This window comes from Podarcis melisellensis, assembly GCF_964234715.1.
Source record: "Podarcis melisellensis genome assembly, chromosome: 12".
In the NCBI taxonomy this organism is placed as follows: Eukaryota; Metazoa; Chordata; class Lepidosauria; order Squamata; family Lacertidae; genus Podarcis; species Podarcis melisellensis.
In genome coordinates this window covers 27,937,922-27,965,617 of record NC_138544.1, presented here as the reverse complement: position 1 = coordinate 27,965,617, position 27,696 = coordinate 27,937,922, and the positions used below count along the sequence as shown (strand labels likewise).

The following is a 27,696-nucleotide window of genomic DNA, read 5'->3' as shown; positions in this document are numbered from 1 at the left end:
GGAGGAAAATGGAAGTGTGGATGAGCCCCATGTATAGTCTGTCAATATGACATTAGATAGGTACAATCTGTGAGCTTGTCAAGGCTCTAGATTGTCCTGGGGAAGAAGGCATTGGCCACCCAAAACACACACGCACACACTGTTGGCTGGGGGATCATCAGATGTTGCCAAGGGCTGCCAAAAAAGGCCTCAAGGGCTCCTCATTGGACCACCCCGACCTGGACTGTTCTACTCTTCCCTCTAGTCACACTTTCCTCTGGGGGGAAAAAGATTCCAAAATTGGGGGAGGTTAGAAAGTGAATGGCCCAGTGCTGCCAATACACCCTGAGACAGCAATTCAAGTTGCGTGGCGATACCCGCCCCCACCCACAGAAGAGATAAATAAAGACACCGGACACCAGAATTAAGGTTGATGGGCGAAAATGGCCACAACTTTATTGATTACAGGTAAGAGCGGTATTGGCTTTAGGCATTGGCCCCTAACAGACTATCCGGTCTAACCGGGGAGGGTTAAGCACCAACAGGGGGAGCCCCCCAGATGTACATCCGTAGGCGCTCCCCAAGGGGTTACCGCTCGGGAGCGCGCTTTAGGCCCTAGCCTCCGTGGGTTTCGGATGAGGCGACGCCCCCCAGAGTCCTTTAACGAACTACCCTCCAAGAATTGGGGGAGGTGATGGCGATCCTCCCCCCGTCCTCATTTGCATAACAATACCCTGGCCAATGCCTAACCGCCAAAACCAAAGAGTTGTGACGTTTTGCTACGAGGTAGGCGAAAAAACCAAGTGGCTTCAAAATTCAGACAATTAGCCAAATGGAAAAACTCCTACCAGGCCCCTTGCGGCGACCAGCTGAAGCCCATAGCAAAGTCCGAATGCCTGCCTAAAGGGTGGGTGGGTGGGTGGGAAAACGCGGCTGCTGCAGAGGAGGAAAAGGGGCGAGCCCGGGCTGCCCTGACCTTAAGTGCCCCCTGGTAGCCCCACCGCCAGCGCCAGCCCATTGGCTGGTGCTGCAAGAAATGAATATGGATGAGATCCCTGAATCCCGCGGGCTGGACCAGCCCCGCGATAGTGCGGGTTGGGGGCGCGCGCCCGCAACCCCCCCTCCGTAGCTCGGGAGTGGCTCTGTGTCCAGAGGAGATTGTGTACTTGCTTGCACGATAAAAGGAATTAGTGTGAACACTCTAGATTTCTTCCACATTCCCCAGGTAGGTGTGCATAGGATCTGTAGGTGCTCCTGTGTTTTGTTCCTAGTTTTACCCAGCAACAGTTTCCAGTGCAGTTTGTTCACTAAGGTTGTGTACACATTATATCTTTAAAGTGTGTGTGTGCATGCACACGCGCGCACACACCCCCCCCCCCATTCTGGGCACTGTGGTTTGTTAAGAGTTGCTGGGAATTGTAACTCTCTAAGGGTAGAGTACAGTGTCCAGAATTCTTTGAGGGAAAGACTGTGCTTTAAATGTACTTTAAAGGTATAGTGTATATGCAGCCTGTCTACCAATCTATTTTTAATACTTGGTGTGGGTCAAAAAGGTTACTTGGCACCCTTTGAACCAAGCCATGCTGGGAAATCTCTGCTAAAGAACATTAAAGAGAAGTCCAAAGAACATGAGTAGAGTTGAGGTCTCCGGATGTGGAGTTTGGAATCTGGAACACAGTCTTGTTGGTGGCCTGTGTTTCTTTATCACTCCGTAGCCAACTAAGATCTGTATTTCTTGCTTTTAACTGTAGTTTTTAATCATTAGAAAGGAGCATACTATTTCAGGGCTATTAAAAAAAGAACACCAATTTCCTCTTTGATCCGCGCTCAGATTTACTGAATTATTATTGAGAAAGAAAAACTTGCAGTGTTGTTTTACGTGCCGATGTCTGCATTTTGCAGGAACATTTCACTGAATTGTTGCCAATGCTTGGGTTTATGGGAATATGCTGTTGTTGTTCCACTTACTTTCTACCTCTGTTTATTCTCATCCTAGTTCTTTTTCCAGTAGTGAAGGTGCTATGAAAAGGGGGGGGGGGAGGCAATAAAACAATCCCTACCATTATTTTCTAAATGACATAATGCGCCACCATAATGTTGTGACTGTGTTTTCGTTGTTGCCTATTTTTACCTGTTGCCTGTTTTCTCAAGTCTACTCTTAATTACTCCAGGATGCACTAAATGCTATGTTGCGCTATGTATGGCAATCTGTTACTACAGAGCAATCTCACATCATGGTAATAAGCGGTGGACGTTATAGTGCCCAGCAGTACAGCAGGGCATTTTGCTAATAGGAATTGTAACTAGATGAACTCAAAAGGGAACTTAAAAAAATCATACAAAATGGCATTTTCATCTTCCTTTTACATAATCAAATATGTATTTTAATAGGAAAATTCAAAGAAACTTAGCATTTAAAATTTAACTAAAAGTGTCCAGCATGTGTGTTTGTGTGTGTCTATTTATCTGTAAATAACAAAAACCTGCTTAACAGAAACATCCCGAATGACTGACATTGTCTCCTGCCTCTGATTGAAAGAAAGCAAACAACAGCAGGCCAGGGATCATAACAAGCTGTGCCAATCCCATTCAGAGCTGCTTTGCTGTGCTTTAACTGTGTTGTCATAGTTGTTTCTGTGCCATCCACTATAACAGAGATGGGAAGCCCTTTTGACTTTGTGGGTCAAATGCTGAACCTGGCCCCATCTTCACAGGCCAACTTTGACAGTGGATTGTCCTGCCCATCTGTCTATCACAGGATGTCGTTAGGATACTGGTTGAGAGAAAGGGTGGTTATCCTCCCTATGTTCTGTTCCATTCTGTTCTGGCAGATGCATTAGCAGGAAAATAGTTCTGATTTCCATTTGTTATCTTCTATTTGTTTGCTGACAGTCTGAATGCCAAACATTCCTCAAACATTTTTCTAGTTCTTTATAGTTCTATGGCATTGATGCACTCTAGATTTGCCTGTAATATATAGGATCTCTATAGTGTAGGCCAGAAGCTTCAGGGTTACTACGTCTGAGGGGAACATACACAAACACAATGGCAGAATCTGCTCACTTTTTTCTGTGACTAGATGAGGAACATGACAATAGAGAAGTTCTCTATTCTGTGTCAGAAGGAGAAAAAGGAGTTGGAAAGGTAAATCCACCCTGTCCTTTAGGATCTAGTCATCCTCTTCCCATCTACCCAGTCAGGTCTCAGAAGAGTTCATGACAACACGGCAAGAAACACTGGGAGTCTTGCTCATAATGGTTTGAGCGTTTTCGTTAGTAAACTGAAAAGCAGTTGAATTTCTCTTCATGCCCTTTCTTTACTCTTTCATAGATACACTTTTATGTAGTTATTTTATTATTTTTTAAAGGATTTATATTGCACTGTTCTGTCAAATATAGTGGTAACTTGGTTTAAGAACAGCTTAGTTTATGAACAACTTGGATTAAGAATGCTGCAAACCTGGAAGTAGGTGTTTTGGTTTGTGAACTTTGCCTTGGAAGCAGAACATGTTGCTTCCTGTTGAGTGTGTTTCATTTGTAAATTGAGTCCTCTGCTGCTATGGGAAAGTACACCTTGGTTTAAGAATGCTTTGATTTAAGAATGGACTTCTGGAACGGATTAAGTTCATAAACCAAGGTACCACTGTATCTGGCTTTTCAAGGTGGCTAAAAGCAATCAGAGATCAATACAGCAACTGAAAAGCCAAACAGCGTTGCCCTCAAGTATTTGATCACATTTTCCAAAGCCCTCCTAAAAAGCTGGGTTTTGATCATGAGCTGGAACACAGGAAAAGATTGTACTCAGTTGACTTCCTGGGGTGTGAGTGGGTGTCTGTGAATGTATGACATTTCACTGCTGAGACACAGTGACCAAGGAGGCCCTATATATCATGAAGCCATCCATCAGACCTGAGATGGTGGTGCGACATGGAGCGAAGTGTGTTGGTATGTATGAGACAAGGTGGTTCTTCAAGCTCTTTTCATTTCAAAAACTCAGGAGAGCAGGGGTCCATTACTGCCTTAATATTCTTCTCAAGAACATTCAGTAGCGTCTTTTCCTTACTACTGAGTAACAACATCCAAAATGTTTTGTGGCACCTTGAAGGTGCATGTGATTAAGTGGACTCAAATCCACAAAAGCCTGTGGTATAATAAATGTGTTTAAGGTGATTCAAGACTTTGTTGTTTTTGCTGCAAAAGGCCAAAATGGCTACTCCTATGAAAATTGTTAGAGGGAAGAAGTTATGCTTTTAGTGAAAGAGCCTCTCCATATTTGAACCCCCACATTTCAAGATAAAGCCTTAACTACAGAGAGGCTTCTGTACAGATGCCCTTGCAGCGATAATACTATGAGCAGAATCATCTAAATGTTTTCTGAGCAGCCATAGAAATGCACTCACCATAAACCAGAATTTTTTCATTTATCCTCATTTTTCATTTGTTTTTCATGTAAAGAAACCTATTAAAATAACTCCATAACTTGACTCACGCAGGCGAGCCTGTCATTAACAATCCTTCCTAAGCACTTGAAATCCATCCTTTGAAAATGCAGCCCTTGGTATACACAACAGTGTTTCTCTCTGTGATGAACTTCGTAAATATTTACTTTCAAATCCCCCCGGGTACTTTTCTGAGTACTTTCATACGCAATGGAACCATCTCTACATTTAGTAACAGTAAACAATTGCATATACACATGAAAAGTTATCCTTTGACCTGTAAATGCAGATGTTCGTTTGCTTTCTAAGCAATTAACTAAAGCTCAAAATCCTACAGCTCTCTTTGGCCGAAATGAGAGAGTATCTTGTTTCTTTCCAATGATGTGCTAATAGAACATGGGAAGCTGGGGTCAGAGCAGTTGCCCCTCTAGGCTATGCTCTCCAGCAGCTCTCCATGGTTTCGAACAGCACACCTTTCCAAGCCCTACCTGTAGATGCCAGGAACTAAAGCTGGGTTCTCCTTCATGCAAACCATGGGCTGTGCTACTGATCTGTGGCTGCTACCTACCCAGAAAGTGTATGAAGGAGCCGGGAATGGCATGTGCCTAAGGGTGGCTATTCAGCTCACCAAATAATGTCCAGGTTACAGAAGAAGGTTGCCTTTGCATTTAGTCATTTTAAATCCCCTTCCCCATATATCTCTAAACAATTTTACTCTGTGCTTTATCTTCCTTAGGTTCAGGGTGGACAATAGAAGCCAAAGGATGTTGGTGATGGTTATTATTATTTATTAATTTTATGTACTTCCCTTTATCTGATCATCACAGGGTGGTTTCTGGTATCAAAATACCAAAATACATAACATAATAACAAACGAAACAGTAACTCCCCCCCTCCCCCATATTTTTGAAGGCTATAGATTGTTTAATTAGCCAAGGGCCTGAAAGAAGAGGAATGTTTTCGCTCGACACCTAAAGATATGTAATGAAGGCACCAGGCAACCTCCCCGGAGAGAGCATTCAATAATAATAATAATAATAATAATAATAATAATAATAATAATAATAATAATAATAATTTATATCCCGCCCATCTGTCTGGGTTTCCACTCTGGGTGGCTACCAACAAAACATTCAAAGCACAAGGTGGGGAGTCACCACAGGAAAGGCCTCCTAGTGACTCAGCTACATTAGTAAAGAAAAAGTCTTTTATATGCATTATAACACTGTGACACAACAAGGCACTGAGGAGTTCTGTCTTTTGTCAATGTGATTTTCCACTTTGAGGTTTACAACGCGTTTTTCTGAAACCCTTTTTTTATGTGTCTGGATCCAGCCCAGCATAGTTATGATGAAGAGGGGAAACTATGTGAAACATCTGCTTTTCTCACTCCCTGTGTAGTGTCCAAAGGAAGAATTTCCCCTTCTTTCTCCCCTACCTCCATCCTAAGACATGTATGTGTTGCATGTGGAACTTCCACATGTCTTCAAAGGGGAGATATGGAAGCTACTGCTTTGCGTGCGCTCTGGATATGCACCATTTTGGGCTATTCTGATGTGTGATAAGCTACAACATTTATTTATCTTAACGTGTGTACCTCACTTTTCTGTGATCAGTCATAGAGCAAATCACTGTTCCCCAGCATCATTAATATTGCAGACTCAAGCTAGATTATGTCAAAAAAAGCAGTGCTTATATATAATGCTAAAAGCCATGGATTCATACTTATAGCTCTGACTACAATTATTACTAAAAGATGTAAGAAAATGCCTATAAAGGGACATGGCTTTTAGGAAAAATCTGAAAGAAATATCATGTTTTGAACTTGAAATTGCATGTGACTCATTTTTATACAGCTTGAGAGGGATGTTTTATGTTTGTTTGTTTTTGTTTTTGTCCCTAAAGTTGTCAACAGGGACCTTTTAAAGTCAGTTTGTACCAGGTGAAGGTATTTTAGCTACTAGGCAACTGCAAATCCTTGATAAATTTTGAATATAATAATCATTCCTCGGAGGGGAACATAACTTCAGAGCTCATTTTCACAGTGATATAATAAGGACATAATTTTTCCTTGGGGATCAAGCAAGTTTGACGTAAATGTTTATTCCTACTCAGTTGTGTTGTGCATTGATTTTTTAATTCCTTGTTTATTAAGTGTAGCATTTCCTTTAATTTGAAATTTGGCTTAATCACAAATAATTGTATGTGTCACAGAAGGGTGCCAGGCTGTGAACAGTTTTAGTATCAGTCCTACTTGATGCCAGAATTAGTTGAAGGCACTTAGGCAGTGATGCTGGGGGTATACGAAGCACAAAAAATGCTGACCCTTTTGCTCTTCAAACTCTGTGATTTCTGCCCCCAACACAATTGTTAAAACCCGCGCTATCAAGCAAATTTCATTTTATCTTTTGTTTTCGGTTTTTGTGTGTGCAATTGCATTCATTTTTTACCTTTGTTTTGCCATTGATTTCAAAGGAGCCCTATCCTGTCTTCTGTTGCCTGCAACTTCAGTGTTTTCCCTCCAAATGGTGTGGGATTTGGAAACTTTGCACCCCTTCCTCAAGCAGACTGGACAAAGATGAATGTGAAAAATTAACACCAATGACCCTCCCCACAAGTTTTCACAATCGCTTTTATTTTTACATTTAGTTTTAAGTTAAAATAAACAATGGCACATTCATTTCCTCTTTCATTTGCTTTTAAAAGAAATTTACACTGGTGAGTCTTCCCTAACAGCAAGCATTGCCTCCTTTGCCAGGAATTAGAGGATGTAGCAGTTTCCTGTACTTCAAAACAGTAATATTAATAAACTCCATGTCAATTAAAAAGTAACTATTTTTGTATGTACCTCACTCTTTCTATCCTAGCCAACATGTCCCCACAATCACATGGCCAAGAAAGGGGTATTTATTATTGTTGTTATTATTATTATTTGGCCCTAGAGGTTTTCTGCAGCACAAAAGCTTTGAAGTTGCAATTTAAACTGCTGTGGCTGGGAAAGTATGACTGCTCTGATAACACATTTCCTAAAAATGTTGGTTCTAAACACTATAAAAGGCAGAATACCTGGCTAGAGAAATCAGCCCATTCCTATGCAATGCATTTTCAAATGCTCTATATTTATATCAGTCATTCCAGTTCATATTACCTAGCTTTGCCCACCTTTAAAAATCTAGATAGTATAATAAAAGAAAGAATTTCATTGTTGTTGTTGGTAGCAGACTTCCTAGATTTGCGTTCAGCTCAGGGAGTTGCTGTCTGCACTGGCTTCCAGTTTGCAGAATTATGGCCCCCCAGAGCTTTTAAGGTTGTGCCATTTAGAAGAGCCTTACAATGTGTTCTTCCACAAAGGGTTTAGCTAGAGTGAAACACTTCAGACATGTATATTTACAATGGGACAGTTTTATGAGAGGCATGGCATCATACATGTCTCCTGAAACAGGGATGCTTATTTCCACTCAACAGCTGTCCCATGCTAAGCTGTAGTGCTTGCAAATAAAGTAAGCTTTTAATAAATAAGTAAAGTAACACAAAAAGGAAAATAAAGGGTTGTAAAACAAAAACTAAACAAAAACCCTGAAATATAAGATTTTATTTATTGCATGCATATACTGCCCATCTATCAAAGTCCGAAGATTAGCAGTGCTCTTCTGTCAGCAGGAGGTGAGTCTTTTCCAAATAAAATTGTAAGAATAGTTAAGGGACGAGGACAGAGCAATGTATCAGCACAACATTTGTAATTTTTGAATGAACAGAGTATTCTGCCTCCAAGTGGCCAAAAATAATGTCCCAGAAATGTTTACAGCCAGGAGAAGATAGTGCCATGGATCCATTGTGCCCCTCGAATTCGGATACCAGAGGTATATTGCTCCTTAAACATAGACACTACTATCAGTTAATTATGTCAATGTGTAGCCAACAAGCTGGATCCTACTTGATTTTTTTTGAATCTCAGCTGTGTTTTAAAGTCATACCTTGTGTTTGCAAATGCAAATTTGACAATACGATGGCAAAACTGTTCAATATATGTTGTACACGTAGTTGCAATAATGTCCACATTCAGGGTACCTACAAAACTGTTGGCATGCAGAAGGCCAGGAGGCCAGCTGGCAAGCCCCAGCTGGGCCGTTTCCTTCCAGCCGTCCCGCTGCGAAGACCATCAGCCTCTGCTCCGACATAAATCAGCCACCCGGGCTTCAGAGCCAGGGCATACTATCAGCAGAGTGAATTGCACACACAGAATAGGCGTGAGGCTTGCGGAAGCATACTACAACTACAGATTTATTAATCATAAATCAGGACAAAGAAACATGTCATCTCTCTCTCTCTCACTCTCTCTCTCATCTTCTCAGAGAGAACGGAAAAAGCAAAAGCTATACACACAGTGAAAGTTCCCAGCAAGCTATGCTGGAATGTAAACAGACATGTGACATGCATCAGTTCCACACATCTGCTCCTTAAGGTGGAATAGAAATCTCAATAAAGTTGTCAGAGCTATAAGTATGAATCCATGGCTTTAGGCTTTCTGTACCTTATCCATTAAAGTGAACGATGAAAAGGAAACCAAAATGAGATTGCATGAGTAGAAGGAAGTTAAAACAACTAGCACTTCCTCTCTCCTGTGCACCCCCTAAACCCTCTCTACAAGGTTGGGGCTCATGAACTACAGTGCATTGCAGGAGTGGGAATTTGCACCAAAGCAGGTGGAGATATCTCATGCAAGGTGTCTCTGCTAGACATTGGAGGGTTTCCCCTTCCTCCATCTTCCCCCCACAGGCTGTCCTGGAAGACACCCTGACTCTCCACAGAGTGGAGGGGACACGGGGACTGAAAGGGAAGGAGAGAAATAACCAATAGATGCTATTTAAATCAGGTTTAGTTTACTGCTGAGCACCACAATAACAAAGCCCTTAGAGGTGTAGTTTGCATAGATCTGGGACAGGAGGGTTCATTCGCTAAAATAACCATGAACAGTGCCATATCTTCTCATGAGCAAGGAAATGACAGGCTGCATGCCGTCTCAATCCCACTCACTTGAGAGTAAGCCCCACTGAATTCAATAGGACTTACTTCTGAGTAGACACGGTTAGAATTTCACTGTTAAACATGAGTGCGTTCTGTCGGATCGTGCCCCTTGATGTTTACTATGCCTGCCTTTAAAATTTTGTGCATAGACAAATATTAGCAAAGCAAAACGTGAACCAACGATGTTCATTCGTGAGTGTTTGCTAGTAATAAAAGAAGCTATTCTACACTGCTAATACATTGGTTTTGATGAAAAGTTCCATGAGCAATGAATTCCTGCCGTGACACTATTACAATAAAATTTGCCTTCAGAGGCTTCATTAGCACTTGAAGCAGCAATAAGCTGTGCACCAGCTCTGCATAATAGACCTCTTTATTGTGGTAGATTTAGAAGGAAACTAACAATTACCTTGTCAGCTCTTGTCTCCAGGTGGCACAATAAAACACTTGGATCTTGTAGCTTTACTATTCAGGGATATTTATTTATAACCCCTTTCACAAAAGAATTAATATTTATTTCTATCCTCACATATAAATATATTTTCAGCCAGTCTAACTTGCCCTGTGGAATGAGTTTTATTGCAGTTTTGAAACTAGCTTATAGTTGGGCTATATATATATTCCTATGAGTTACATAGAAGCAATCTGCATTTTCAGAATACAAGTCCTGTTACAGAGAATGATGGGAAATAGAGAAATAAAAATGCTGGGATTGGGTGTGGGGCAATGAGCAGCAGTGGCCTATTAATTTCCTACTATACGACCCCCTGTGCAAGCACAGCAGCAAATTTGTGCCCAGTATTCCCAGTTCTAGAGGACTATCTGTAGTGTCCAGCTTTTATCACGGGTGAAGAAGGGCAGTGAAGTTGTGTCAAAGTGTGGATTTAGGTAAGATGGAACAAAGCATTCCAGGAGCATAGGAGACCCCCTTAAAATGTGTTCTGCATTTTATAGCTTATGCCAGGTAGGACAATCACAGACTCAGAGGTTGCTCACCTTTGGGGGCCAATGGGCAGATTTGGAATGTTGAGAAAGTATTGTGGGCACAGAAAGGGGCAAGGCCTAACAAAATAGCTTCAGGGTGTGTTTGTTCAATAGCATGAAATGGCTGCCACATATTAAAGAGCAGAAAGAGAGACAGGAACACAAAATGGTGCAGTTATGCCCCTCATCAGTCATGTCACTGGAAAGAAAGGGACCTATATCAGCCACCACCCTGTTCGTTCACAAGAGAAGTGATAAAGACTTTAGGACCAGGTTCAGACAATTTAAAGAAACACCTTCATCTGTATGAGCCTGCCCCAAAACCTTCCTTTTGCAGTCCTGCTTTGGGCCCTTTCACCATCAGAAATGGGGTAGGTAGATAGCCGAGACACAGCCTTTTCAGGTGTGGTGTCCCAAGATCTGGAAGTGACTCTCAGGCTTCCCTGCCTGGCTACATCATGGCTCACTTTTGGTGGTGCAGCAAATGCCGTTTTATTTTAGGGAGTTTTGGGGAGCCCCCACCCCACAAAAGTCCTCCCTTCTGTTGTGAGTTTGTCATGCTACAGCCCATTTTTGTAAATATATCATTATCCAATTTTCAAAACTGCAAGTGCCAACATTTGGACTTACTGATGTGCCCCCTCTAGCCATCATATTTTACAGTGTATGAACAGTTGTGGGAAAAAACTCTTTACTCCCTTCCCAGGTAGCTAAAGTTGTAGAGTTCAAGTTTCAGTCTGCAGTGGGCTTTCTATAACCTTGGAACCTTGGCATTTTCTTTAAATCAGACGAGGAGGAAATTGCAGCACTATTTATCACATGTGGAAAGGAAAACATTTGGAGAGATTCCTGAGATGCGATGTAATGCTTCTTGCCAGCGTTCTTCTCCACATCCTGAGCAGCATGCCTGTAGAGCCCAGCACGGGAGTAGCTGGAGCTGAAAGCAATAATATGCTAGGTGTCGCTTGCATACCTCTTCCATGATGCCACAGTGCTCATCTTTTTATATAACCTACCAATTTCTTGATTGTTGTTTTTTTTCTTCTTCAGTGAACTGGCTTGGCCACAGTGCTCCTATAAGCATTAACCACTGCATATCCAGCTGGCTTCGTGGGCCTCACACGTTTATTGTTGTTGCGTTAGCTATAAATGCAGGGTGAGCTGTAGGACCCAGGCTGTTAAATTCTGGGCAAAGACTGATTCAGTTCAGAGTTGTTATGTTTTCTTGTTGCTGGAGCGTGTGGGAAATGGCAAGCTCTTTTGTTGGTCCATAAAGAGCATTACTCCAATCAATGAGAGAAGCAAGCACAAAATCATGAATAACCAAGGAGAAAACAGTTCCCAGAAACTTGACCACAACTCTAAAAAGCCCAGAGAAATTGACTGTGTCTCATCTGAGCTAGGAAGGAAGCATCCAATGTGGCCAAGCAATGGAGGAGCCAAGAGGCCTCTCAGATGGCACCCTGATCTGTTATTTCTCACAGTGGGGTGGGAGGCCCAAGGAAGAAGCAACGTTTGCTATTTGTTTGCACTTCGGTAGAGCATAAGAAGGGTCTTGCTGGATCAGGCTGGTGGCACATCTAACCCAACATCCCTTTGTCACTGTGACCAACCAGAGGCCTTGTGGGAAACTAGCAAGCAGGACAGTAATATTCTCCTTCTGCAATATTCAGATTTTTAGAAGACATCTGAAGGCAGCCCTCTTTAGGGAAGCTTTTAATGTTTGATGTATTACTGTATTTTAGTATTTGGTTGGAAGCTGCCCAGAGTGGCTAGAGAAGCCCAGCCAGATGAGTGGGGTATAAATAATAACTTATTATTATTATTATTACTGCATCCAGTTGTGGAGGCAAGAACAACCGTGTCTGAGTTGCCATACTAACATGAGTAACTAACTAACTATGCTCCAGTTAGTTAGTTAGTTCAGGGATGAGGAAACTGAAGCGCTTTCCATGTTGCTGGACTCCAATTCCCCATCATCCTGAACCATTGGCTACACAGAGGCTCATGAGAGTTGAAGTCCCAACGAAATCTGGAAGGCCACAGCTTCTCCACATCCTTGAGCTAGCATGTAAGTTGTTCAATGGGACTAATCTTGAGGAGAAGGAGAAGCAATTTCTTTGTGTTCAAAGCCACCTCCACCTCATTGTCACTGCTAGGAAAAGCAGGATTCCATAACCAGAGGGAGTATAGCTGCATCGTAGTGTATGACGGCCATCTTCAAATATGGAAAATGGGGCAAGCTTGTTTTCTCCTGCTCTGGAGCGCACAACCCAAACCAATGGATGCAAGTTACAAAAAAGGAGATTCCAGCTAAACGTCAGGGAGAACTTTCTAACAGTAAGAGCTCTCTGATGGTGGAACAGGCTCCCATGAGAGGTGGCGGACTCTCCTTCATTGGAAGTTTTTAAGCAGAGTTTGGATAGCCGTCTGTCATAGATGCTTTAGTTGAGATTCCTGCATTGCAGAGGGTTGGACTAGATGACCCTCAGGGTCCCTTCCAACTCTACAATTCTATGATCGCTGCTCCTACTAGGGAGGGGCATATTTGCCCATTTTTGTTTATTTTTTATTTATTGAATTTATATACCGCCAGAGGTCTCAGGGCAGTTTCTTTTAGTTTCTCATTTTTTCTCAATCCTAAATTCAGTTTTCCATATTTCCACAGCAATTTCTGTGTTGTTGTTTAAAAAAACAACCCTCGTGCAAATATGGCTACATGTCTCTGAATTAACACATACTGGTATGCAGTTTTGACTACATATATGTATTTTTGCAAACAATGGTTTTCTGTATTTTATTTTCACAAACACACACTTTTTGTGCACATTTTCGTCTACTATATGCATTTCTGTACATGTCGGTCGGTTGAAGAACTGCATCACAAAATTCAGAGAAGTGCAGATTTCAAAGGATATCCCGTATGTGCTGGAGCTGCAGCACTCACCAGACCTCCCTCTGCCTACATTTCTGCTGCATACTGGGACAGAGAGGGGGAGTGGTGCGAATGTGCCAAGAGGAGTGCCAGTTTGGCTCCACTGTCATGTTTGCACTGTGCTGACCTCACCACTGCCTTTCCCTCCTCCTTTTCTGTACCAGCATGTAGCAGTGATGCTGCTGAAAAGAGGTCAGGTGAGCAGCATAATCCCACCAAGCCATCGGCTAATGGGGACAGCTCTTCCTTGGTTTGTGTGTTGATATGAAAAGTATGAATAAGGTAGCTTCTCCTGCAAAGAGGGTTCAGAGATGGATATGTCCTCTGGGACCTTTCCTGTCCCCACACTGCTGTCAAACTCATTGCGTGCATTCCTGCACTTCACCTGTTAGGAAAAAAAAGTGCAAGGTAGCTTTGCTCGCCACTCCAACTCTGTACTGTTCTATTATTTTTGCACCATGTTATTTTCCCTTGCAGAGCAAATGAATCATGCAAACTAGCCACAAATTCCCCAAAGATAAAAATACCTTGAAGTATTTCAGTGTGAAAAGGGGAGGTAATAACAGCAGGTTAGTAATTATCCTAGCAGGTCAAATGATGCAGAAAATCTCACACGCTCAAATATCCTTAGGAGACACAGCTAGTCTCAGAGCTGTTTAAGACTGTCTTTCCCCCACACCTCTCTCCCCAATCCTCTAATTCAGGTTTGATTACTCTAGTCTGCCATGCCAAGGTTATTGAATGATTTGTAATTTCAGTTGCTTACATGTCTTATATTTCTTATACAGAGCAGGCTACAATTTAGGCTTAGTTTATCCTTAAAATAACTCCATGATAAGCTGAAAGGTGAGATGAATTGCCTAAAGCTACCCAATAAGCTTCATGGATGAGCGGAGGTTTGAAAGTTACTTGAAAGTCAAAGTCTGGTGAAAAATAATCTTACAGAAATCAGTGTTGAGACCATATGTTATGTTCATGAATAAGCATGTATAAAATGTTACTGAAAACTTTTCAGTATCAGATACACAGTTTGCTAGCTTATCAAGTATGCAACAAATCTGGAAAACAAATCATGAGGCCAATAATTTTTTTAGAGGATAGTCATCCAGTTCTATGCTCTAGAACTTGTGGTTCAATTTACCATTCAGTTTCCACCTGCAGGCATGTATACCTCATTTGGAGCAGGCCGCTGCTACCTGACTGCCTTGAAAAGGATGAGAGCTGAGTAAAGCTGAGAGATTGGTACCAACTTGAGCTGCCATCTGAAGGCTCACACCCCAAGATGCCAGACCTGCCCCATTTTTCTGGTTCTTGGGAAGGGTTTGTTAGCTTGCTAATAGTTTAAAGTTGGCTGCCAAAGGACAGTAGCATCTAACATGGGGTACAACGATGTTTTTAGGCCCATGGGCACAACCTAAATTTGTGAGCAAGTGCTATGGGCATCACACCTTCCATAGACTTCTTTCCCCCTCTCCCCCATCCCACAGATCAGCCCTCGCCACAGAGAGTGACACACAGAGAACCCACACATAAACATTTTCTTTTCCAGGAGTTCTGGGATCCAGTAGAATTAATCCGAGGCTTGAAAATGACATAGAGCTGAAATAAGTGGGAAAGAGTGTCACTTTTCCAGCTTCCTTCCTCAGGTCTATGTACTTTTCAAGGGAGAAAAGGGTAAGCACCCTCACTACTTACAGATCCTCCAAAAGCGTCCCTATTTTCATCGGAGACATCCCTATTTTCATCGGAGAAATGTTGGAGGGTATGCACTTATGGCCTAGGGACTTAAAGACCCAGTGAGCACCAGGGAAAGACCTCAAGAGTTCTCTTGCACTCATGGGCACCACATTAATGACATTTGGCAGTTAGAGGGTAACAGAGTAGCATAACCTGGTTTTGGAAGTAACAATGAATTTTGAAACAGTGCTGCCTCTATTTTGAATTGATTGTTAGTTACCTGAACCTTTTGTCATGGTGGGAGACAGGAATTAAGGAAAATAAATAAAGCTAGCTTTCCCTTTGCTAGTTTACCTTCATTTCCTGCAAATCCAAATGCACAGCCCATTGAGAAGATCTTCTGAATAGATTCCACTTAAATTAATGGGTGCAGCACAAAGACACTCCTAGGTTTTCATTTCTGTCAGTGGGGGATATAGATAAGCTCCTGCTGAATTGTTCCTGCTATGGATAGCCATGCTCTGTAATTTTCCTGTGTTCCACATTAGAATATAGAGATTAGGTGCCACTCACACCCAGTGAGAGGACACAGTGACATTTTAGATTGTCTTGACGTCACTAGAAAGAATGATCCATACAGTTTGGTCACTTTGCTTTGCTTCATATTGATTTGTGAGCAACCACGCATGAGAAGAAACTAGTAAACAAGAGAGCTTTATTTATTCAAGTCTGCCCCACTATTTTTTGTTAAATAATGGTGATTTCAGGCAATATTTAAAAAGGGTTGGTTTAAGATGCATTTGTGGTGAGTGATTACAAGTCTCTCGATTTTGACCAGGTATTCTTTTCTACATTATTGCAACACATTGTAAGATTGAAAAACCCACTAGTGAAAAACCCACCCATGTACCAAAAGGCATAACTATGGATATTGTTAAATCAGGCACCTACCATGTAAGCAGGGCTACAGCCTATATTGTGCTTAGGATAGCTGCCTTCATGCACCTACAATTTCCCCTGGTCTTTCAGCCCTAGTCCTCTTCCTTTGCTGTCCATTCAGCAGTGGCGCTGAGTTTTGCTCATGTTTTCACCCATAATTACTTCACTCTTGATTCTCTCTCACTCTCTCTTTGATATTATTACGGTTGTAATTTGTTTGGAAGAAACAAATTATGAAAACTGATTTGCACATAATGCTATGCCGACACGGTAGTTTGTTCTTTCCCACCATGGGAAAGGGGAGAAGCAGAGCAGACATGATTTGACCAGCATGCACATGCTGCCCATTTGTAGTAAACCATGGTTTGCTTCCGTTCTGTGCATACAAGGCCATTATCTCATTACATCCAATATATGGAAAGCTACATGGTGAATTTATTTGTCCTTCATTGGCTGGCTCCTTTGCTAAGTGAGGCACCATTGGCCCTCTTTGTGTAAAGCATTATTGTGCTACTATAAACAGTCATAGCTTCCCCCCAAAGCATCCTGGGAGCTGTATTTTGCTAAGGGTGCTGAAAATTGCTTAGCAGACCCCAATTTCCCTCACAGAGCTGCAATTCCTGCAGTGGCTTGATCAATCCCTCTCCCTAAGGAATGGTGACTGTTCAAAGTGGTACGATACTGCTTTAAATGTGTAGTGCAGATGAGGCCTGAGTCTACGATAGGAATGGGAGATTCTCCAGATGATATTGCAATTAGCTCTCATTCACTCCAGCCAGGAGGCCTGGTGGTCAGGGAATTGTAGCCCAACAACATATGGAGAAACCATCCATCGTGGACTGAGTTTGGGAACTGTTGCCTGGCAACTGGCAACTGGCATTAAAGGGAAGTCTGCTTCCATCATGGCTGAGGAGGATCCAAGAGCTCACCCCACTCCTTGGCCTCAGAGGAGTCTTTTGTGAGAGATGCTGTCTGGTATGCTGTCACAAAGAACAAAGACAAGAGCCTGAATAATCCTGGTTCCGTATAGACATCCTGTGTGATTTTTATTTTTATTGGTTGTCATTCCTTTCCCAGAATTGAGTAGGGCTTTGTTTTGAGGACCTTGCGTAAGCTACTTTGAGAAGTTCTCGGAGCTATAAAGCAGGAAAGAAATACTCCAGATAAATGAATAATGTACTGAATGATACCTTTGTGACCATTCTTGAGTGTGTATGCAGCAAACTGGAATACAATTGTTTGACATGAGGAAAGGGCTGTGGAGAGCAAGAGATACGGGAACCGTGGCTTTCCTCTCGATGCTCAGTTGGCACCACTGAATGCAGGCTGGACTGCACCCAGCTTTATCCAAATGTGTAGGCAGGTGCACAAAAAATGTAAGCAGGGAACCAGCTCCTTTCTAAGTATAAGTAGATGCCAAAGCAAAAAGCATATTGTCACACACATATCATTCAGAATAAGGCAGTGAGACTTGGAGTGATGCACGTGACAGCAACACACTTGCTTTTGTTATCTGCTGCTTCACATTTGCTTAGAGATGGTCTGGTATCCCCACTTGGCTTCTGTGCCTCTCCCTGCAGTGTAAACCACGAGTAGCTCTGAAAGACAGGATGAGGCGTGCCAGTGTGTATACCTTTAAACATTGCTATGCGACTCTGGAAGCAGCTATTTTAAGACAACACTTCCTTTTATATTTAGAGCGCTCTGCAGTATAAATTGTTTAGCACTTCCCTCCTCTCAGATGGAGGGTATTGTAGCTTGCAGTGCTTAACACGCTGTGCTGCAGCTGAAAACTGACATTAACGGGAACAATCTATTCAGAAATCAAAGTACAATTCCTTGTTGGATGTGCTTTCCCTTCCCTGGGGAGTGGGGCGCGGCAGGGAGGGTGGGTGCGATGGCTTTCAGCTGGCTTATTGTCTTTATTTTTTCGCTTCTTTCTTTGTTGTCAGTTGCCTGTACATCCTGCAACTGAGCGGCGAGATAGTAAGGCTCCAGCCAACCCTCTGCAACACAGCCAGAGAGGCAGGCAACAAAAATAGGTTTGCTACGCGTGGGAGAAGCAGAAGCTACATTATGAGTAGAAGCTTCCACGGTATTATTTTAGACCCAGCATGGACCTGTTCCCCTTTTGCTGTCTTCTCAAAAGATGACACATTTGATGCGAGGGCATCAAAAATACAGTCGAAACGCAGGTCTCTCTCCATCACACATAAACACGCAGGGAGGCACAGTAACATAAACACATAATACAGACAGAGGCAGGTTTGGCATTAGGACAAGGTAATCGCTTTGGAGAGGATCGCGCCGGAGACCTGCAGCTTTTTTGCTTTTTTTAAAGACAGGGACTGGCCAGCTGGGTGAGCTGAGGTATTTTTAAATGCATTCATGCAGGCTCCAATCATCTGGCCATGCTTGACCTATTTTTGGCTCAGGCCAGCCATTGTTCTATTTCTGTTGCCTGTGGGCCAGGCTGTTGTTGATCCGTATGCAAATGAGCTCTCACAAGCTCCGGCCAACTTTGCACAGAGAGAGAGACAGAGAGGCAGGCAGGCAGGCAGGCAATCAAAGAGGAGGAGGAGGAGGAGGAAGAGGACCCAGAGACAGAATCACTTGCCAGGGTTGGGAGTAATTGAAACTTAAACCCCTAGGGAGTCAAGTCCCTAGAAACTGTGCTTGCTTGTTTTTGTTTTTAAGTGGTTTTATTTCTCTCACTCGACTCCCAAGAATAACCTGAGGGAGAAATATATCCCTCCTCCACCTGCTCTTGGCTTCCAGAGCACAGCTAACACAACTAGAGAGGTGCATAATAATCAACAGTTTTATTTTCTTTTTTTAAAATAATAATAATACCTGTGTATCATTGTGCCTTAAGCTTCTGCGGCAGAGTAAATGGTTTTTAAACTGGATTGCTGTCATAGTTGATGCTTAAGAAAACCCTGTGTATAGAAATATTTCATTTTTACGTATACATATGCACATGTTGGTAATTTAGTGCCATTTAGTATTGTTTTTGGTTCGTTTTTTTTATTAAAAACCCCCACTCATCCTGGGGAGGAGGAAGCAGGAGCAGAAGGGGTCGTTTCCAACGCCTCTGAACGGTTGATGATGAATCTTTCATGTAGCAGAAGTGCAGTCTGATTGGAATATGCTGCAGACAATTTACGAGAGTGAATCGTGTTTTTCCTCAGATGGAGTTTCGGGACGTGACCAGCTCTTGGCTCAGCAAAGAATGCACAGCATGATCAGCTCAGGTAAGAAGCTCTTTGCTGACTCAGCTTCTCGATCTGATAGATAGTTGCATATGTGTGTGTGACAGTGTGTGTCTCCATATATAATATATGTATGCATGTATTATATACCCACATACACAGAACCTGTCAAGAATTTGTTGCTGAGTTCTGCATCTGCATCTTTCCTTTATATCCAGCTTTTTGTTCAGCTAAGAGCTCTGCTACTGTATTACTTCTGAGATATTCCTCTGTTGCTGTTTTGTGGCTTGTGTTTTCTTGCCCCTCTGGGAATGCTAGTTTCCAAGCAAAAGAAAGTAATTTTCTTTTCTTTTGCATTTTCCTGTCTTGCTTACAGTGGGCTTGAGGGGTGGTTGTATTATGAAGCATTTTTGTTTGGAAGTAAGCCTGCACTCCTGACCACAGTAAGATAACCATCTGAACCAGTGAGGCTTAGGGTTGTGGTAGCTGTTTGCAATCCTAAAAATTGATTTCCTGTACAGGCTCAGACCTCTATTGCAGTTGCTAGGGCTACTAAGGTTTTCTCAGCATTTTTTTTTAGGGGGGAGTGGAATTTACCAGTGGACAACAGCTAAGAAGTGGAAGATGTAACTCATCCTATCTGGTGCAAATAGGCTTAAAGCTGTCTTCTGTAATATTATCTCTGAAAATCACAGACACTGAAAGATTTCTGCTAGCATGCTTTTCTGATTCCCTAGTGGTGCCTTGTAAGCTTAGTTATAAAGTGCATCTGTTTGTACCAGATTTGTAGTTCCTTTCCATGGTTTGAAACATATTTGGGAACACTGAAGTGAAAGTTAGATGCGATGATTCGCTGAAAGTATCTAGTGAACAGGTGTTTTAAAGATGCAGTTACCAAATTGTTGAAACTACCCCCCCCTCCAGGTATAGAAGCTCTCCAGGCTTCTGTAACCACCTGTTTGCAATGCATGGTATGTGAAAATCACAGAAGCTGATGAGGCCATAGGAAAAGTATTATTGTTTTTGGACACACATTTTAATAAATTGAGAAATACATAAATGCTCCCGAATACAAGACACAGTACTTGCTTGGCACTGTGTGGTGCTACAGTGGTACAGTACTGATTCACAATGAAGTTTTTCATTTTCATGCCATAACCCCTTTCATTCATTTTAAATTGTGTAAGGCTTGCTCATCTGAAATGTCTGATCAGTTGCATAATCTTTTTCAAGCCTTCAAGTGGCTGCAACCATAATTAATGGAGAGGAAACAAATGTTTGGGTGACAGCCTGCCCATTACAATGTCCATACTCCCAGGGCACTTGTTGATCTCTATGGGATTTTATGATATAGGATATGTGATAATCTGTTGCCCTTCCTGTTTTATAAGTAAAACTAAGCATAGCGATGGAATCTCATGGGTATGCTCAGCTGGGCAGTTTGAACAAGAACTGTAGGAAGCATGCTGTAGTGAGAACCCTGAAAAACACTTTTATTTCCTAATTACTCCCACCTTATTTTTGTAGGTTCGAATTATGGTTTGTGCCATGTGCATTTTTAAAGTACCCTTTTCTGTACCTTTAACTAATGCATAGCAGGTAGAAACCAGTAGCTGAAGCTTTATCCATCACTGTATCCCCATGCTAGGGAAAGGTTATACCTGTTGATTTCTGCTTGTTAGGCTTCTGTTGAAGCACCAGGACCTTTCTCCATGTGAAGGTGAGCACAATGCAGTGTATGCCCTCCATTGGCCCCACAATTGTCGCTGTGTATTATGTAGATTTAAAGGCGCACCTGGATTGCTGAGGGTGCAGGTTTGCTGGGTGCACAGCTGCCCATCTCCTCTTCAAAGGTTGTGGTGAGAATTGTTGTGCGGATAGTAATTCATAGCAAAAAGTGGGGAGTGCCTGTCATTGCAGAGTGGCAGAGTGTCTGCTTTGCAGGCAGGAAGTGCCAGGGTCAATCCCTGACATCTCTGGGTAGGGCTGGGGAAGACTCCTGCCTGGAACCAGGAAAAGCTGCTGCCTGTCCGTGTAAACAGTACTGAGCTTGATGTGCCAGTGCGCTGACAGTATAGGGAGCAATGTTTCTATATTTAATTGGGGATGGGGTGAGTTGGCATTTTGAAAACTAAGTTGGGTACACGGGCATGTTGGGACCCTGCAGGACTTATGGACTTGTTGGTGTGTCTTGGTTTATCATAGGCTAAGAAAAGTGAGGAAAGTTGGGCAGAGTGCTCCCTTAGGGACGAGCAAGTTTCAACATTAAGACTGTGCTCCTATACCTACAGGGGCGCCAGCTCCTTGGGGCCCCAGTCTTTTGGGGGTGGGGGCTGCCCCCATGTCCAAAAAGTGCAGAGGCAGAGCGCAGAGCCGAGCGCAGAGTGGCTATAGTGGCCAGCTCCCCCTGCTCCTGCCGCGGAGGGCAAGGAGTGTTGATGCAGCCTCCCACCGGTGGCAGTGCCAGGAGGAGGTGGAGTAGAAGCCATTGAAGCTGTGCAGCTGCTAGGTTTGGCTCTACCTCTGGCTTCTTCCGACACTGTGGACGGCACGTCCCCCGTCCCCCATCGCCCTCACAAGCTGGCACCTCTGTATACCCACTTACCTGAGAGTAAGTCCCACTGAACATTGTGGAACTTGCTCCTGAGCAGACATGATTAGGATTACACTGTTGGGCTCCTATACTAAACAGGTGTATGGAAAAGGGACTTTGGGCAGGTGTGGCTTTTCAAACTCCTGCAGGCCTGTGACACAAGAATCAGCATCTGCCAAAATCATCTCTTCTGTACAATGGTTAAAGTTGCATAATCCTTAAATGTTTGACCAGTGCTCTTCTACGTATTGTCATCTGTTGGAACGGCTTGACAGGATAATAAAGTTTCTAGGTCTTTATAGCCGGCCCTTCTCTCCCTCTTGCAAGAAGTCTTTTAAGGGTGTGTCCATTGTGGGGTTAGAATCATAGACTCGTCGGATAGTAGAGTTGGAACCTAGTCCAGCCTAGTCCAACCACCTGCAATGCAGAAAGATTTCACCCAACGTGGGGCTCAGACCCACAACCCTGAGATTAAGAGTCTCATGCTCTACTGACTGAGCTATCCTCAAGGTCTTTGTGTCCACTTGAATAGTGCTTTTTTAAAGAGTACTTATGTCACTTGGAGGGGAAAGGAGAGTTAGGAAGGGCCATAGCTCTGTGGTAGAACAACTGGTTCAATCCCTGGCATCTCCAGGTAGAGCTAGACTTAAAACCCCTGAAGAGCTACTGCCAGTCCGTGTTGACATTAGGTAGATCTGAAGGGGAAACACGTCAACAGACCAGGAGGGCCTAAGAAAGAGAGGTCCTGATGGGCAAGCAGTGGTGGAGCTGGCACAGCAGGGATTTCAGGAAGGTAGATCTGGTGAAGTAAAGGAGACCAAACAGCAAGGAGGCACTAAGGAAGTAGTGGTGTGAAAACAACAAGGCCACCGGCAAGAAGAGCATGAACCTAGAGTAGGTCCCAGGGTATTCTTACTCTTGGCCGCTGCTATCAATTCTGCTTACACAGCTGATCAAGAACCTTCAGCCCTCATCTGGGGGAGGTCGGAGCAGGAGAAAGCATGTAGAGAAGGTTGCCTGGCAACTGCCAAAATGCTTGCCTGCTGTTTCTGGGTAACCGCATGCTTTCTGCTTTCCCTGTCTGTCCTGGAAGAGACCCAGGCAGACATGGCGCTGAGGGCTCCAGTCTGCTCAGTGTAGAGCTCATGGATTGGGTATGTGCATCCCATCTGGTCACAAGGAATTTCAAGAGACTTGGCATATTGCCTGTGCTTTTTTGACCACAGGTGCCAGCCGTTAGATCCCGCTTTAAAAAAAAAATCTTGTGAGCAACCTAATGAATTTTTTCATGTCACACAGACTTAAAATTCCACATGCTCCTTTACCTTCATGATGTACAGTTTGGATACCTGGATGAGAAAGCATTGGAGTGAATCCTTTTTCCCTGACCCTGATTGTGTGAGTCTCTGGATAACAATATCCGGGCCCCACAGCAGTTCTTCTCACTTTATCTCCATGGTGACTTCCTGCCTGCCAGGCTGCTTTAAAACTTAAGTCATCCGAACCAGGCCAGTGAAAAGTTGGCAGCTTTGATGGTGAATCCATCAACCATCAAATGCTAGGATTTGGTTCATCTTGTTTACCTTATGTGATGATTATATGCGCACTTGGTTCAAAACTAAGTTCCGTTGAAATTGGTGAGCCTTGCTTCTGTATGGATGTGTGTTCAAAAAAATGCGCTGGTTTTCTCTTTCACATGAATGGCTGTGCACTGCACTCTTTGGGGGACGATATAATTGCTTACATTGCTCTGTAGCTTGTCATGTACTAAGGATGTGGGAAGGGACCACAGCACAGTGGTGGTGCATATGATTTGCAGGTAAAAAGCCCCAGGTTCCATCTCTGCCCTCTCTAGGTATGGCTGAGGAAATCCCTCAAACCCTGGAGAGCTGTTATTCAGTGTAGACAGTCCTGAGCTAGATGGACTAGTGTTCGGATTGCATAAGGAAGGTTCTCTCCTGTGCATTAATTGTGGTGGATAAACAGTTCCTTTAGCCAGAAACACAACATGGCATATTTACACCACTTACCATCAGCCACGAAAAACAATTAGGAATTTGCACAAATGAAGCGCATACTAAATGGGTTCTGTTTCAGTCACAAAGCCTTAAATAAATTGTACAAGCATTCCTCCGCTCAGACGACTCAATCTTAAAAAATAAAACGGAATGGGTTGGCACTGGATACACATTCACAAACTAAACTGTCACAGGAGTTTCTGAGGCTACGAGGCTCGTGAAATATTGCTGTCATTTGAAGCAGCAGTTCTAGAATTCCCTTAATTACTGCTTCCTCCATTTGCCTCCCTCTCTGTCTGCAGCGCCTACTATGAATGGGATGAACTGGAGAGGCAGCAATCAGAAATCAGGTTATGAATAAGGCATTCTAGAAGGGTGCTAAATAAAGGCACCTGCATGTTACTGTGTGATAATAATGGCACAACCATTATTATTTTGTTTTTTTAAAAATCAGGTGGTAAAGTTCTTCAGTAAAAAGAAAACAAAAGCTAGAGAGTAACAGTTTCCAACACCCACTAGCTCAAGGATCAGAAAATGAATTTCCACCAAGATAGAGATACTAGTTTCTTTTTTAAATGTTTATTTCAAAAAGCTGCTGTGATGCACCCAGTTCTCCCTTAGCTCTCTCTGTCGCTCACATGAATGTGTGGGATCTAAGTATAGATAGCTAGGCTCAGGATTGTTGCATCAGTGTATAACTTAATGTAAGTTAGCAAAACCAAACATCAGAGAAAAGGGTGTGGTGGCTTGCAGCACTGTAGGAAGATGAAGTTGGCGTCCATGGCTGATATTTGTTTATTTGCCGCATTGATATCCCAGTGATCCTCCAAGGAGCTCAAGGTGAAACACATGGTTCTCCTTTCCTCATGTTATCATCACAACAACCCTGTGAGGTGGGCTATTCTGATTTATTCAAACAAATCGCAAAAGAGTTGGAGGGTGACCAGAGTATGTGCAGATGGTTGGGTCACCAAATCAGTAGTGCACCTAGGTAATTTTAGATGCTGAACTTATGGCCTTCTTCACTTACTTCAGTTGTAAAGCACCCAATTAACATTTATCTCCCCCACGCACACTGCCATTCCATGCTTTACAGTCATTCTTACCTTCCTGATATGTCAGAACAAAATCATTTGGCTAACCCGAATTAAAAGAGGCAGAAAAGAAAGTCTCTGAGCATATGCAGTTTTGCATTTTGATCTCAGTCATAGCACCACTTATGGAGTATAAGAGTGAAATGTTGTTGTTTTTCTTCCTTGCTGCTAAGCACATCTACCTGGGAAGAAGCCCTATTTTGTTGTAGAAAATGATGATAGATTTTTAAAAGCAAAAAATGATAAGATATATGTAGCCATATATTTGCCTGGCTGGCCACTGCCCCCTGATGATAAAGCATTTAGAAAATTAATAGATAGAGGATGCTCTGGCAATCAGTGTCAGCTCATAGGGTGGGGCTGGTGACTTGCATGCTGACACCAGGTTTGTTTGCCATTGCCCCTGTTTTCTGTTGGTCCTGAGGAGCAGTGGTGAGGGGTCTGGAGTGGAGACCTGAGGGCCAGCCCTAGCTGTGCTACTTGACCAGACTGATTTAGCAATCCAACCACAGGGCACCACACTGCAGAAAAGCAAATGGCTCAAGTGGAGGAGCCAAGCTATTAAAAATATGTCCTCCTCTGCAATTGTCTTCACTCCATTTGACCAAACAGAAGGCACTTTTTGAATTTGCCCAGGCTCATGAGAAACCCATCCACCTGGTTTTCGGATGCAAGTTTTGCGCTTCTTAATGAGGTACAGTATTTTTCTTGCCACTATTCTGCTGTGACAATTCTTGCCTGGTATTGCTGCACATAGACATCCAGAGATGCTGTTTCGCTTCTGCTGTTTGCAAGTTAAGTACTTATTTGTCCTCTTCCTCACATTTCATTGTGCCAATTTATTATTTCAGTCTCTTTTTCAACAGGTTGGTAAACTGCTGAGCACATATCCTTTATTCAGCTTTATTCCTTGGGTCTCAAAACTGCACATACGTTGCACATCAGGGCTGGTTCCAGAGGTTGGCAAAGACCAGCAATGGCCCCATTGGCCTAATAGTGCTACCCTTTTCACTTTGCACACAATATCTAAGAAGGTCAAATAGTTCTCAGATTGCATGTATTTTTCTCTTCCAGGTTAGGGCCCCCCAGTGAGGATGCCATAACCAAGAGCCATTAAAACCCTATAGGATGCACTTCTAAACATGGTGCATTATGCAAGGCTGCACACACAGACCACTTGTGAGACAATCTAGAGTTGTTGTTTTTTCAACCCAAGCCATTTGGAGAAAGTCCTAAATGCACATGCTCCCATCATAGATATTTCCAGGCATGTGCCATCAAAATTATCCCCATTCAAGCTAAGCAGCAGTATTTATGAATGAGCATCATGTGTCCTCTCTTTTCTCAGTTACAAAAATGGTAGAAAATGTTGCTGATACAAAACACTAGGGAGTGGTAGATCCCTTAAGAATGTTCCCAACTGAATACAGCCTCTTTTATTGTTAACGCTATTAGCAGGAAAACTCATATTGAAAAAAAGGGAAAATTTCAAGAAAAGTTTGGTTTAACATTTTATTCTCTCCTCCCCCCCACCCCCCGGCCAATATTCCGAAACAAGATGTGATCATTTGTTCACGGCTATAGCTTGCTAGACATATATCACAAGGCCTCTCATTGGAGAGAGTCATCTGTCTATTAATAGAACCAGGAAAAAAAGGGTGGTGGAAGATGTGTTAAGGCATAGGGCTGATAGCAGATAACTACTTTCTCCCATAGTGGTTGCCTAGGAATATGCTTGGTTTTGTGACTCATATTTTTGAATTTTATGTCGAGGAGCTGAGCTTTTTGTTTGTTTCTATTCTTTCTGCTATCTGGGGTGCAGCCTAGGATAAACTGGCTTGATGGCAACTTGATATGGCAAGTCCTAGAGGAGAGTTCATGCAAAGTTCTTCCCCTGTAACCACTTTGCTCTGCAGCAACTCATCTTGCTCAGTCTACCTGGGACCGTGTGGCCATCGGCTTGATGGATTGACTAGCCCCTTTCCAGTTCATTTTCTGTTCATTCATTCAAAGTTTTTATTTATTTAGCTATAGCACAGTATGTAAAATTAAATAAATACAAGAATTGGAAATGACTACACAAGCTAAATAGCATGCCATCTGTGTGTGGATAAGAACTGGGCTAACCTTCCATGGCATGGGAGATGGCTATACTTAAGCCTGGCTAAGTGTATATTCCTGGCCAGGACTCATGCAGAGGTATAGTGAGCAACTCTCCCTTCCCCTGACCCTCCCACACCCAACACCCCCAGCAAGAAAAAGCCTGAATGAAACAGAAAAGAAGAAACCTTTGCAAAATGATGTGTTTTGATTGCCATAGCGTATGTGCTTCCTGTAGACTGCTGCATAGATCACAGGCTGGAGAACCTATGAACCTCCAGATGTGGCCTGTATCCCTTCAGCCCAGCAAGCACGACCCATGGGCATGGGTGATGGGAAGTTTGGTCCAGCAACATTCCCATCCCTGCTACAGGTGATTGGATTTTAGCTGAGGTCCAAAGCACATTCTGGAGCTGTGATGAGCCATAAGGGGACGGGGAGAATATCAACCCTCCCCAAAAAACCCCCTGGTTCTGAGTGTTTTTTACTTCAAGGGTTAATAGCAATTCCCTGCTCCTCCAAACCTTGGTGATATTTAAGTGATGGAACTGGTGTGGAGGGAAATCTGCAGCCCTTGCTTTTCAAAGAAGAAAATTACATTGGGAATTCCAAACATGGAACTTCGTTAAAATCTGTAGTGAGACCCCAAGAAGCCTGTATCCCTCACATATGTACACTTTGAGCAGGATGCTACCCCTCAGC

The 27,696-nt window shown here is 43.0% G+C and overlaps 1 protein-coding gene and 1 long non-coding RNA gene across 7 annotated transcripts in view; one reads left to right on the top strand and one right to left on the bottom strand.

Moving 5' to 3' along the window:
- The window catches only part of LOC309353896, a 356,834-nt gene extending 334,546 nt beyond the window's left edge, over window positions 1-22,288 (bottom strand). The window contains exon 1 of the long non-coding RNA XR_014162126.1: window positions 22,197-22,288. This is a non-coding gene — a long non-coding RNA (uncharacterized lncRNA). The remainder of the gene's footprint in view (window positions 1-22,196) is intronic.
- The window catches only part of HDAC9 (histone deacetylase 9), a 427,895-nt gene that overhangs the window by 133,409 nt on the left and 266,790 nt on the right, over window positions 1-27,696 (top strand). For 4 of the 6 annotated variants that reach the window (XM_081883158.1, XM_081883159.1, XM_081883157.1 and 1 more), the window contains one exon: window positions 19,169-19,231. In XM_081883158.1, the coding sequence (XP_081739284.1) occupies window positions 19,169-19,231 (63 nt within the window). Of the gene's footprint in view, window positions 1-18,238; window positions 18,261-18,527; window positions 18,780-19,168; window positions 19,232-27,696 lie in introns of those variants that run through there. The other 2 variants (XM_081883161.1, XM_081883160.1) reach the window with 2 other exon arrangements.